The following is a 14071-nucleotide window of genomic DNA, read 5'->3' as shown; positions in this document are numbered from 1 at the left end:
AAGTGGAATAAGCAGGTAAGGTGGCCAGACAGTGACTAACCATGCAATGATAATGCAAAGGGCACAATTGGTGGATTTTTTTGTTTGTTTTTTTTTGCGCTATATGTGTATAGACACTCCTAAATAACATTATGCCTGTAACAACCTCCCACTTCCTGCATAACATGTGCTTTCTGCTTCTATTAAATCCTCACTGCCTTTTCTACTTCACACACCTGGGTGAGAAACACATGTGGCTAATAGCTTAATGCACTGGTTGCCTCATTGTTTCCTCCTGCATAACCCTGTCCTAACTCTTCCCCACACGCACAGCTCTGTTATCTTTCCCTAAGCAGCCAGTTTAGTTGAAATCACTTCAGAGTTTGTTGTGTGTGTGCTTTTTTTCTTTTCCTTTTTTTTTTTTTTTTTTTGAGATGTGAAAGCAAATGGTACAAACCCGTTTCCCTCAGAAACTTCTATTTGGAGACTAGCCCAGGCTTTAGAGGTGGAAGATCAATGCATTCTCCACTGTTGGGCTGCTCACCTTTCAGTCCTTTCACACTGTTTTAAATAGGAAAATCTTTGGGTATTAATTTTTCAATGCGATGAGTGGGCCACTGAAAAGGAAAACCACTTCTGAAGGAATAAACCTGTCTGTCTTCTGCACTTAGAATAGTCCGATCAGTTCAAATTAAATGTGGCCCTCTCCTGGGGGCACCCTGAACCTCAATGGTGGGGGAGCTCTTTATTCCTCCTTCCTCAGGGGCTGGATGACCCTTAGGACCAGTGGACCCTGAGTTCTTAGTGCTGGGGCAGGGCAGGCCAACTTGGCTCGCAGTCCATGTGGGTACAGCAGAATCTTGGGGCTCAGCCTCTGTTGTGGATCTGGGACTCCAGCTCAGTCTCAGGCCCAGGGGAGACCTCTCCTTCTGCTGCTGGAAGCACTTCTAAAGCTGCTTCTCCCCTGTTTCCCTACAGCCAGCTCAGGCTTTGTTCTCCTGTCCCAGTCGTTTGTAGGCTCTCAGGTTGCCCAGAAGGCATGCCAGTCAGGACCCAGGTCTGTGATGTTTTGAAGGATGTGTTGGAATTGCAGGCTATTGAAGAAATTGTGTGTGTATGGGTGGTGGGGGGTTCCTGGTCATGCTTACAGGTTAGAAAGCTCTGTAGAAAAGTGTCCAATCAGTTAGTATGTGACGAGCCAGCTGAAAGCAGGGTGAGCTGAGTTGTGCCACTCTGCCTTAGGGAACAGCCTGTTTTCTCTCTCTGTATGTTGGGTTCTTTTGTGTCATTGTTCTGAATTCTCAGAAGGAAGGTAGTGTCACATTGCAACCTTCCAGCAGGAGTGTTTGTTTTATGCTGTGAACATAAGCGGGTCCACCTCTCCCCAGGCATCCCTCTAGCACAGGCCAGGCAGGCAGTCTCAGTTTGTGTTCCTTCCAGGCTCATCCTCAGGACTGTTTTTGCGGGGGCTGCTCCTCGGAGCTTCCCTAACTGGCAACGTGCTATGTAAACTTTGCAAAAGATTGTGGTTTTTAATTGCTTCAGGAGGGATGTACCACGTGCATAGGGCAGTGCTGCAGAAGAGCTGTCTGAGCAGGCTTGATGGAACTCGATTTTTTCCCTAATTTTTATTATTTTTATCTTTAAAATTTTTAAGATGAACTATTTATTTTTAGGTTGGCTGAAAATTAAGCAGGGGCTAGGCTGGGGACTAGGGTTAGGGTGACCAGGTGTCCGGTTTTGGACCAGAACACCGGTTCAAAAAGGGATCCTGGCGGCTCCGGTCAGACCAGATGTCTGGCTCCTAGCCTTAGGGGCAGCCAGGGGGGTCAGTGTGCTGCCCCGCCTGCAGCCCCTATTGGGCGGGTTAGGGGAGGGGAGGAACTAGCGTGACTCACGAGCGCTCAGTAGGCGGCTGTTGAGGGGTCGCGCGGCGTGCGCCTCTCCTGCTGCTGACCCGCTCTCTTCTCCTCGCGCTCCTCGTGCGGCTGGGCTCGAGCTGCGGCATGTGCTCTGCGGAGAACCATGGTCTGTCTGTCACCCCATCGCCGGCATCCAGGAGTTCGAGGTATATGTATCCCCGTCTCTGAGTGCTAGGAATGGGGCTGCACCCCTCTCACTGCATCCCTCCCTGTCCCACCCCCCTGCACCTCCATCATTGCATTCTTCCCTGTCCCAACCCCCCATTCCCCTCACTGCATCCCTCCCCCATCCCATCCTGTCCTGCCCCCCACACCTACCCATCCCAGCCCTGTACCCCTTACAGAGCTCTCCCACGCATCCCCTCCACCTCCCAGAGCTGCCACCCCCATGTCCCTCACCCCCACAGCCCTGCACCCCACTCACCTCCATACACTGTTGCACTCCCAATATATCCCTATACACCCCTGTGTCCCCACATCCTAGCCTTCTGCCTCCCCCTGCATCCCCATCCACCCCACATACCCCTCCACACTCCCTCTTCTCTCCTTCACTGCCCCCTTTCACCTCCACCCTGCTCTCGTCCTTGGCCTCTTTCCCTCCCCATCCTCTCTCTTCCACCCCCCCTCATGTTTTCCTCTCCAGCCCTCTCTCCTCCCTTCCCGGCTGGGTGATTTAGCCAGCCCCTGGAAAAGTATATGAAAAAATGTCTCTGTGTAGGCAAGTGTGTGCATGCATTGTATGTGTTTAAAAGACTGTGTGTCTTTGTGTAGGGAGATGTGTGCATTGCTGCATGTGTGTATACCTGTGTGAATAAAATTTGCAGCCTAACTCTTCGACTTTTATTCCTTTTGCTGGCTTGCTCACCAAAAAATTGATGACATAAAATATGTATGTACAGTAACTCCCCACTTAACGTCCTCTCGCTTAACGTTGTTTCGATCGTGTGTCCCTGCTCAATTACATAACATGCTTCATTTAAAGTTGTGCAATGCTTCACTATAATGTCCTTTGGCTGCCTGCTTTGTCCACAGCTGGCAGCCCCCCTATCAGCTCCCCTACGCCCCCCGCCCCACAGCGCCTCCTGCCTGCCAGCAGACCCCGCTTATCAGTGCCTTCCCCCACCTCCCGCCTCCTGCCTGTGGCAGTCAGCTGGCTTGCAGTGTTCAGGAGGGAGGGGGGAGGAGCGAGGAGGCTTTCCCTCCCTCCCCTGCCTCCCGAACTCTGCAAACCAGCTGATTGCCACGGGCAGGAGGCAGGGGAGGGAGGTAGGGGGGAGGAGCGAGGACGCGGCGTGCAGAGTAAAGGGGGAGGGAGGAAGAAGAGGTGGGTTAAGGGTGGGGGCTTGGGGGAAGTGGGGGCTTGGGCGGGCCGAGGATTGAGCCCCTGCTGCTGTGCAACGTGCTTCTCCTAGCCTACAGCACTTCAGCCTCCTTGCCTGCCTCATTGTCTCCAGTGCCAGTGGGCTGTGCCTGTGTGGGGTAAGGTGAGGGCACCTCCCAACTATAGTACTGTACTGTATGGTAAAAAAATTTTTCCCTGGAACCTAACACCCCCATTTACATCCATTCTTATGGGGAAATTGGATTCGCTTAACATTGTTTCACTTAAAGTCGCATTTTTCAGGAACATAACTACAACGTTAAGTGAGGAGTTACTGTATTCATTTCATAACAAGTTTTTAAGAGAAGGGAATTCTAAAAGAAATGTATTTCTTAAAAAGTGAATGTTGTTGACTAGTAATTGCAGAAGAGCCAATGGATCATACATGTCACCCCACTTTTGTCTAGCTACATTATAAACTCTTTGTTGCAGACTCTCTCTTTTTATGTGTATGTCCAGCACCTACCACCCTGGAGTCCTAATTTTAATTGGGGTCTCTAGGCACTAAACAATTGTAATAGTAAATAATGTGGAAGTATATGTGTTAGTGAATGCTAGATGTGTACACATGAATACACGTGTGTATCTGTATGTAAGTGTGGGAGTCAGTTTCTACAGATTTATTTATATAGGTATCTGGACAGATGTGCATTTCTGTGGTTGTGCTCTATGGATTTTTATTTGGGCTTCAGGAGTGGGCCTTTAATGGACCAATTGTAGCTGTGATAATGTGTGGTCCTAATTCCACACATAAAATTACAATAACTTTAGTGAACAAAAACCATGGAGCTGGTTACGAAAAATGGGAAGAGGGGCGGGAAAGAATCATGAAAACCTTTGTGAATTTTTTTTTTTAAATTACCCTTTTTGACTATTTTGCTGCCAGCGCTAGCATCCTGTAACAAATAAAACCTGAATGTAACATAATACATCTGTCAAAACAATAAATCTGCCTATTTGGGCCTTGCAGTGAAAATGAGCATGCGGGAGAGCAAGCGATGGAAGGAGGGGGGATGGAGTGAGCGGGGGTGGGGCCTCAGGAAGGGGTGGGGCAGTGGGTGGGGCCTCAGGAAAGGGGCGGGGCAAGGGTGTTCGGTTTTCTGGAATTAGAGAGTTGGCAACCCTAACTAGGGGTTGGGTTAGGGCAGCTCTGATGGCAGGGCTAGAGGGGGCTTCCTGTACAGCAGAAGGGCCCATGACCCCGGGGTGGAAGGTGTAGGGGGAAACTGTGATCCGGGTAGCGCAGAGCAGAGAGATCCCATCATGATTGCGTAGAGGAGGAGCCCCCAGCTGTGGGGGAGGCCACCCTGCTGCTGCTGAATGGCTTCATCCTCAGTCAGGAGCCATTCAGCAGTGGGGTGACTGAGCCTGGGGTCTCATCCTCCTCCTTGTGGCCCTGGCCAGGAGTTCTACTCTGCCTCCTCGACTCCCAGGACCACAGTCTTCCTTGCACCAGCAGGGATCTGGTGTCACCAGCCCTGTGGCCATGCAGACACCTCTTTGCAACTCCGCTGTCGAGGGAGTAAGGGCCCACGTGGGGCTGCAGAGGGAGCTCTGCACTGCTGCAGAGACAGTGATGCGTGATCCCTGCAGGCACAAGGTGGGAGGCTGCACTCCCTTTGTCTGTTACCGATTGATATTCTCATGCAATCACTTGCATCCAGGAGCTGGGGATTTAAGAAAAATACCAATAGGAGACTCATGCTAAAATTGTGAGAGTTGGAACAATGAAGATGGGAAAAACCTTGTTAGGTCATCTAGCTCTTCTCTAAGGGGCCAGTGCAGGATTGTTCCCTACTGTACATTCATCCAGGATATTATTCCCTGAACTTTTTTCTAGGCCCCAATCCTGACAACTCCACGACTGACTTTAGTGGAAGCAGGATCAGATTTCTAACGGGCAAAGTTCTCTTACTCATGATCTGTCAGGGAAGGGTTCATGTTCTTACTTGGCACATAGAACAAAATCTCCAGATCCAAGCATTCAAGTCATTAACTACTTAATCCTTAGCCACAAATAAATGATTAAAGCAATATATCCAGAATACCTAGGTTAAAAAGCTCTTAAGCCAATGTCCACAACACAGTTTGCATCCTTTTAGTAACAATATTTTACATTTCACCCTTTTGCCCTGCCCTAACCTGCTTGCCCATCAGTGGCTGGCGTTTTGCTAGGTTAACTCTCATCGAGTGCAGGGCCGGCTCCAGCATTTTTGCCGCCCCAAGCGGCGAGGGGGGGAAAAAAAAAAAAAAAAAAAAAAGCTGCGATCGGCCGCAGCTCCACTGCGCCACTTTCTTCTTCGGCGGCACTTCGGCGGCAGGTCCTTCCCTCCGAGAGGCACCGAGGGACCCGCCGTGGATTGCCGCCGAAGAGCCCGACGTGCCGCCCCTTCCCCTTGGCCGCCCCAAGCACCTGCTTGCTGGGCTGGTGCCTGAAGCCGGCCCTGATCGAGTGTTGTTAGAAGTCTCATGTGCAAGCCCCTCTGTACTAATGAAAAGCCAAGCTATTCTGTTCATGTAAATGCAGAAGGATTTCCAAGGCTTGGCTCTCGTAGATGCCTCTTTCAGAGGTTAATGGCAGTGCAGAAGCAGACATTTATTGCAGCTGGTAACATTAGTGTCTTCTGCTTGTTTTACTCTAAGGCTTGTCCAAACAAACAGGATCTTGCTTTCCCCACTGGCATCCTCTTGCTGGGAAAAGGCCTGTGTCAAAACACACACTTTCCTTTGAGGGCTGCATTTTTGCCAGTATTGTGTGTGTGTGTGAATGGAAATTTATCATTGCTTTTAATGAGGCAGATTAATTTGCCTTCAATATGATTTAACAAACATTGCCCTGGGAGAGGACCATTCTGATAGTGGTTTATTTTGAAACACAATAAGGGATTAAAGGACAGGGATTTTGTTTTGCATTTGCTAATACACATTCCCCTGTTCTTGTGCACTACGTTTGTCTTATAATAAAATAATAGTATTGCAGAGCCGCTTGTGAAATGAATTGATTTATTCCCATGCAGTCAACCAAACACATTATAAGTAGAGCTGGTAGCAACACCTATGTTGAGGTTTCTTGACATTACAAGACCATATTTTCAGTTGCTTATAACTTTGCCAGCCTTAAATTGTTGAGGCTGAAATTTTCGATATGGAATAGCTGCCTCACACTGAACTTTTTTGGGAAGTGTCCCCTAAAATGGGTGAGCTCTATCCAAGAATGAGGTGAGGGGAAAAATACCTTTTTTTTTTCTTTTCTATTTTTAAAAAGAAGAAACAACCCATGCCCCCAGCATTCTTACAGTGGTTTCATTGAGAAGCTCTGGCCTCTCCCTGCTTTGAAGCAGGGACTTGAAATTTGTCAGGATGAGTTGCCCTGGTGTCGGGGATATGCCTTGTGCTGTCTCCGTGAAAATCCACTCAAATTTGATCAAGTTATAAGCCTCTGAAATTGCAGTTCATACGTGCTCAGCAGAGCCTCGATAGGTTCTGGCAGCTGAATTCTTTGATTCCATCTGCTCGGGTATGATCCATCCCTTTATAAATCCTGTTTGGTGACTGGACTGCGCCACCCTCGCAGTGTCACTCCAGTCCAGGGCTGCAGAGGCTGAGTAGGATGTTCTTTGTAATTGCTCCTCGTGACTGCAAGGGGCCACTGTGATGTCGGGCACCAGAACTGAGAGCTGGGATAACGGACCAAGCTTTTGAGCCACACAGAGCTCTTCTTCAGATCCTTCAAGCTCTGTGTTGCTCGAAGGCTTATCTCTCTCACCAATAGAAGTTGGTCCAATAGAACATATTATCTCACCCACCTTGTCTCTCTAATATCCTGGGACTGACATAGCTACAACTACACTGCATATAGCTGGGAAAACATATCTCTTGTACTCTCAATGCTTCCCTGATGGCATCCAGAGAACTAAGGTCAATGGGACCTGTGCTCTGGATATAAAAATGCTGAGTACTCTGAAAAAATCAGGCCCTTGGCTTCTCGGATGGGGAACTTGAAATTAGTTGACATTTTTGGCCTTACTTTCTGTGCCTCCATTCCCCATGTGTAAATGGGGATAAAGCCACAGCACCTCACAGGGGTGTTGTGAAGATAAATTCTTTGATGTTTATATAGGACTCAGATTCTACGATCAGTGCACCAGAGGAAAAACCCATGGGGAAATTAATAATTCTGTATCCAGAACAGGGTGTGCTGAAAGTAGTACATGGGACCAGACACTGAATGATGAAGATAAAGAGAACTATTGAATGGCTACCCATTCAGTGAGCACCATCTGTCCTATACACTGAATGAGATCCTATGGAAAAAACAGTATGTGCTCATGTAATCTAAGACTGTATCATAATACATATGCACAGGCAACCTTAAGTCAGGCACTTCCTAACTTTTGAGTGCTTGACTTTGCAACCTTAATGTTCTTTTAGCATAGTTGTATTGGATGTAATATTTAACTACAATGAGCTGATTTTTATATCTGTTAGATGGATTCATGTAGATCAGAGGTTCCCAAACTGTTGGGTGCGCCCCCTCCAGGTGGCATGGAGGAACATTCAGGGGGGCACGGCTGGGTCTGGGCCAGCCCCCATGGCAGGGTGGGGAGGAAGTGCCACCCAGCCCTGCTCCGCCACCAGCTCTGCTCCAGCCCCACCTCCAGTCATGCTCCGCTCCCTGGCTCCTGGTCCTGTGCTCGTCTCCACGCCCAGCCCGGTCCCAACCCCCAGCCTTGGGCCCCGGCCAGGGCTCCACTCCCAGCCCTGCCCCCAGACTTGGATTGCAAACGCAGCCTTGGCCCCAGCCACGGCCCCAGCTGTGCCCTCAGCCTTGGCTCCCTTACCCTGGTCCACGCCCTCCAGGAGCGGGGCCATGGATAGGGGTAAGGGGGGGCATGACCCTAAAAAGTTTGGGGACCACTGGTTTAGATCATCCATCAGCTGAGATGGTTTTATTAAGTCATATTGTTCTAACTAAAGACAGCTTAGCACAAATACAGAAAGGGGGAGGTCAAGATTGCTCTAATTTTCTCTGCCGGGGATGCAAGTTGCAGTGGTCACTGTTCCAAATTGGTCATAATTTCATGTTTTATTTTTGGTTTTTATACTCTACATTTATTTCTTTCTATAATGTGCAGTTAGCTACACACCTAGCATCATCCAATCACCATCTAATGTCATCCTTGCATTCAACAGTCTAGAGTCTAGACAGGATTGGTTCCATTATGCCTAATACACTCCAAGTTTCCAATTTATAAAATATCATAACAGCTGTGGCCTATTCAACAACCACACTATATTGTGTGGCTAGCTGTGTAACACCTTTTAACCAATTGTTTCATTTTGCCCTTTGCAGTTGGAACACCGTGTACATCTGCAAGACTTATTCCTTTCTTGTGGTTTTATAGTCGAGCCAATCACAAGCACAAAACCCAAACTTAAACTGCTGTAAAAATCAGTTATGCCATAGATCCCCTTCCATTTCTTTTAGGCCTGGGTACCTGCTGCATAAGTTTAATATGCTCAAAGCCAAATATATCTTTTGTTTCTCTTGACACAGCCGTGAGGGACGCTGGGAGCTCTCCATATGGCAACATTCCTTTCAAATGACATGTAAAAACCTCATGGCCAGTTTCTGTTACTAAAGATCCCATGTCACCTTTTTGGATAAATGAGGGTGTAAATCTTAATTTCCCAGCTAAATTCCAGTTTGGGTAATTGTGTGGTAATTGTAAATGGAATTTGCTGTTTCAAGTGGGTATGGAATTTTTCACTTTCCTAAACTGTTTTGTAGTGCTGCTGTGTATTGTTAAACTATCTCTCCATTTCATTCCAGAGGTGATTGTATTTTAGTAAAACTCAGCATTTTTACAGCCCTTTATATACTGAAAGTACCATGCCGGCACTAATTCTCACAACATCCTTGTGAGGTAGAAGAGTAAGCAGCATTATTATTCCCATTTTACAGATGGGAAACTGAGACTAAAAGGTGAAATGACTTGCCCCAAAATATAGGGAGGTTGCAGCAGAGCTGGGATTAGAATTCAGGACTTTGACTCCCCACATTATGTTCATGCCAACAAATCCTTGGGATGTGGGGGAAAGTAGAGCGGGGATTAGTGACAGAAAAGCTGCTTTCCTTCTGATTCCTGGGTGCAAGCTGGTTTCGTGTGCTAGCTCAGTATTAAACTTATGTGTGAAGAGAATTACGTTCAGTAGGTTTCTGTAGTGTGTTGGTCATTCTACAGGTTGAGGATCCATCCCCAAAGTAATGCTTAAGCAAGTACCTGTTTTAGGACAATTTGATTTTTAGTAGACAGCAATTTCTGTAAATTATTCTGTACCCACAAATTGTTCTTCTGCTGGGAGAGAATTGTAACCCATTGTCTAGTTAATGGTGTAATCACGCTGGTATGTTCAAATTGTATGTAGTCAGACACTTCACCTTCCCCCTTGATGCAGTAAACATCTAAGGGCAGGTCTACACTAACCCCCCAAGTCGAACTAAGGTACGCAACTTCAGCTACGTGAATAACTAAGGTCAATGGGACCTGTGCTCTGGATATAAAAATGCTGAGTACTCTGAAAAAATCAGGCCCTTGGCTTCTCGGATGGGGAACTTGAAATTAATAACGTAGCTGAAGTTCGAAGTACCTTAGTTCGAACTTACCTCCGTCCAGACGCGGCAGGCAGGCTCCCCCGTCGACTTCGCGTACTCCTCTCGTCGAGCTGGAGTACCGCAGTCGACGGCGAGCACTTCCAGGTTCGACTTATCGCGTCCAGACAAGACGCGATAAGTCGAACCCAGAAGTTCGATTTGCTTGCCGCCGAACTACCGGGTAAGTGTAGACCTACCCTTAGTGTAGTCCTCAATTTGAAGAGGACTAAGTGTAGTCCTAAGGTACTTGGAGGGTAAAGTCAGCCTTGGTTTAGCACCAGAGGCTATATTTTTGTCATCTAGTTTCATTTCATTCATGACTTAAACCAGTGGTTCTCAAGCAGGGGTACGGGTACCCCGGGGGTACGCAGAGGTCTTCCAGGGTATACAGTACATCAGTTCATCTAGATATTTGCCTAGTTTTCCAGCAGGCTACATAAAAATCACTAGCAAAGTTACAAACTTAAATTTCATACAGACAATGACTTATTTATACTGCTCTGTATACTGTACACTGAAATGTAAGTACAACATTTATATTCCATTTGATTTATTATTGTATGGTAAAAATGAGAGAGAGTCAGCAATTTTTCAGTAGTAGTGTACTGTGACACTTTTTGTATTTGTCTGATTTTTATAAGTAGGTATTTAAGTGAGGTGAAACTTGGGGTACGCAAGACAAATCAGAATCCTGAAAGGGGTACACTAGTCTGGAAAGGTTAAGAGACACTGAAAAACCAATGAGGTCTCAAAGTGGTTATGGAGTAATGATAGTGGCACCATAGTTAAGGTTGCAGCAGAGGTTCTGTTTAAAATGAATCTAGCATCTAAAACCCATATGGTATCCTATGTATATAGTAAATCAGCTTGACAAGTAGCATGCCAGTTCAAGGGCCTAGGTAGCCCTATTCTGAGGGCTTAAGCAGGACTTGCGTGACACATAGGCTTTGTGTTGACTCTCTGCATGGTGGTGAATTTCACCCTTCACGAGCAGTAAATGTCTGGCACAGAACATTGGATGAAGCATGTTTCCTGCTAAAATCTTTAAAACTCTCAGGATTCACGAACATTTTCACAAAAACCTGGTGGCTTTCTGAGTAATTATGAATCATATGGTCCTACAAATCCTAGTAAATCAAACTCAGCCTTTTGATTTGTCAAGATGTTTGAAAAGAAATATTTTACTATTTTACCAGGTCTAGTTCTAACCACTTCTGGTCACTAATGACTCCATAATAATAATTAATAATAATTCATAATTATGTAAGAATAGGATGCTAATTCCAGTGTTCCGACAAAACTCCATTTTGCGTGATCTGCATTCTGCCGATTTAAAATCCCTGTTGGTGTTCTAATTGGATAAACTCTTCTCCACTTTTTTCCTAAATTGTTGCATCAGCTGGTGTGTCCTTAGAAGCAATGGGTGAAATGATCTCTGTGAATAATTTGTATGAATATGTGAAATGCTGATGGATCTTTTGAGGGAAGGTGTCCCTTCAGTTTGAGATTATCATTACAACGTAACAAAGTTCTTCTGTGTATCTTGGACATAATACTTTACAAAATTATATGTGCAGATACATAAAGATCCCAGCTATGCTTTCAATTAGAGATTTTAATTTTTAATGAGGTTTGGAAGGATTAAATTTTGTATTGGTAAATGTTGATAAACATTGATTTCACCATACATACATAATCTGATGAAAATTAGAATTTTACAGATAGGCAAAGTTTAAAAAAAAAAAGCAGTTTGAGAACTTATTAACATTTGATTTAAGGATATTTACTCTGTATATTTTGACATATGATGTTGACAACTTGTGTTTTTAAAGGACTTTTTGAATGTCCATGTCTATTGTCATGAAGTAATTATTTCCTGTAACCGTGAAAATGTTTTTGGATGTTCTTCTACATTTTCAAATATATTGATTTCAATTACAATGCAGAATACAAAGAGTATAGTGCTCACTTTATATTATAATTTTATTACAAATATTTGCACTGTAAGAAAGATAAACAAAAGAAATAGTATTTTTCAGTTCACCTCATATAAGCCCACTCAGTCCTACTTCTTGTTCAGCCAATCACTAAGACAAACAAGTACATTTACAGGAGATGAAGCTGTCCGCTTCTTATTTACAATGTCACCTGAAAGTGAGAACAGGCGTCCACAAGGCACTGTTGTAGGTTGGCGTTGCAAGGTATTCACGTTCCAGATATGATAAACATGCCTCTTCATGCTTCGACTTGTAGGCTCTAAAGTTTTACATTGCTTTGTTTTTGAGTGCAGTTACGTAAAGAAATATCTACATTTGTAAATTGCATTTTCACGATAAAGAGATTGCACTACAGTACTTGTATGAGGTGAATTGTAAAATACACCTGTACCTCGATATAACGCGACCCGATATAACACGAATTCTGATATAACGCGATAAAGCAGTGCTCCGGGGGGGCGGGGCTGCGCACTCCGGCGGATCAAAGCAAGTTCAATATAACGCGGTTTCACCTATAACGCGGTAAGATTTTTTGGCTCCCGAGGACAGCGTTATATCAAGGTCGAGGTGTACTATTTCTTTTGTTTATCGTTTTTACAGTGCAAATATTTGTAATAAAAATATAAAGTGAGCACTGTATACTTTGTATTCTGCATTGTAATTGAAATCAATATATTTGAAAATGTAGAAAAACACTCAAAATATTTATAATTAATTTAAATTGGTATTCTATTGTTTAACAGTGCGATTAAAACTGCGATTAATTGCAAATATTTTTTAACCTTGCAATTAATTGCAATTATTTTTTAATCGTTTGACAGCCTATATATATAAATAAATATATATATATATACAAAAAATTAAAAAATCAATTTCTACCAAACCTATTTTTAACATCCTTTGTTTTGCATTTCAGTGGTTGTTCCCTCAGCCATGTCAGCTTGTGAGCCCAAGACTAATGGGCACCATCCAGCTCCACGACTCTCTGTTTCTTCCCGGACCACTGTTGTCGCCACCATGGAAACCACCTCCCAGGGCTCGCAGACAGTCATGAAGTGGAAAACAGTGGTGGCCATCTTCGTTGTGGTTGTAGCTTACCTGGTAACTGGAGGTCTTGTCTTCCGTGCCCTGGAGCAGCCTTTTGAAAGCAGCCAGAAAAATACAATAGCCTCAGAGAAGGCGGATTTCCTTCGGGAGCACGTTTGTGTGACCCCAATGGAGCTGGAGACTCTGATTCAGGTGAGATGTGAGGAAGACAGCAACTCATGGTGGAGGAGGAAATATATATAATTTTTTTTTTGAGCCTCTTCCTGGAAGTTCTGAGAAATGAGCTTAGTATTTCATTGCTAAGTCCAAACCACAGGGTGACTGGATGTCTCAGGGGGATTGGCAATGAGGTAGGGAGCCTTGCAGCTTGAAGTCCCTGGTTTGAATCTAACCCAAATGGGTAGTGACAGAAGTTATCACTTGAGAGCTGTTTGGTGGCCTGTGTGAAATGAATTGGTCTCATTCTAGGTTCCACTCAAGAAGTGTCGGTATTGCCAACGTTCACCATCCCAACTGTCAGCCTCAGCAGAGGGGTCAAAGACCAAATGGGTATAAGGACTTGATAATCCTCTTTCTGTTCTTTAGGTGGTGCCTCCCAGTCAAGATATTGTGAAAAGGTCTGCATTGCTGCTGGCTGTGTGGTACATGTTCCTGTTTGCAGTGCTTCTAATCTGGCAGCTTTCACCAATGCTGAATTCACATTAAAGCATCTAGGAGCTAGCTTCATTTATTTGTTGTTAGGCCTGTGCACACTAATGTAAGAACATTTCCTGCTGGCTTGACTGACAAAGCTGGGGTTCGTTAATAAGATGGCCATTCATTTAATAAGTGAATCCTACGCAAAAAGTCCAGAATTCTTGTAGTGAAAATCCTGTTTTGATGAGGAAGATTAGAATTTCACTTCAGAAGAGTGACAACACTTGCTCTATTCTACAGTAGTGTCGAGGGGGCCATATTCAGTGCTGGTGTGGATCATCTGAAGTCAGTGAAGATACACTAGGGTTGAATTTGGCTTGATGTGTTTGGCATTTCAGTCTGAGAATGTTCTATCCCCATTTACTGGGAGCAGCTCAAATTGCAGCACTGAACC

General features: G+C 45.1%; 1 protein-coding gene across 1 annotated transcript in view; it reads left to right on the top strand.

The window, feature by feature from the left end:
* The window catches only part of KCNK10 (potassium two pore domain channel subfamily K member 10), a 103029-nt gene that overhangs the window by 28620 nt on the left and 60338 nt on the right, over positions 1-14071 (top strand). Inside the window, exon 2 of the mRNA XM_024215864.1 lies at positions 12851-13173. Coding sequence (XP_024071632.1) covers positions 12851-13173 — 323 coding nt within the window. The remainder of the gene's footprint in view (positions 1-12850; positions 13174-14071) is intronic.

Source organism: Terrapene carolina, unplaced genomic scaffold, assembly GCF_002925995.2.
Source record: "Terrapene carolina triunguis isolate 2854851 unplaced genomic scaffold, T_m_triunguis-2.0 Scaffold96, whole genome shotgun sequence".
In the NCBI taxonomy this organism is placed as follows: domain Eukaryota; kingdom Metazoa; phylum Chordata; order Testudines; family Emydidae; genus Terrapene; species Terrapene triunguis.
This window is presented reverse-complemented; position numbering and strand designations above follow the sequence as displayed.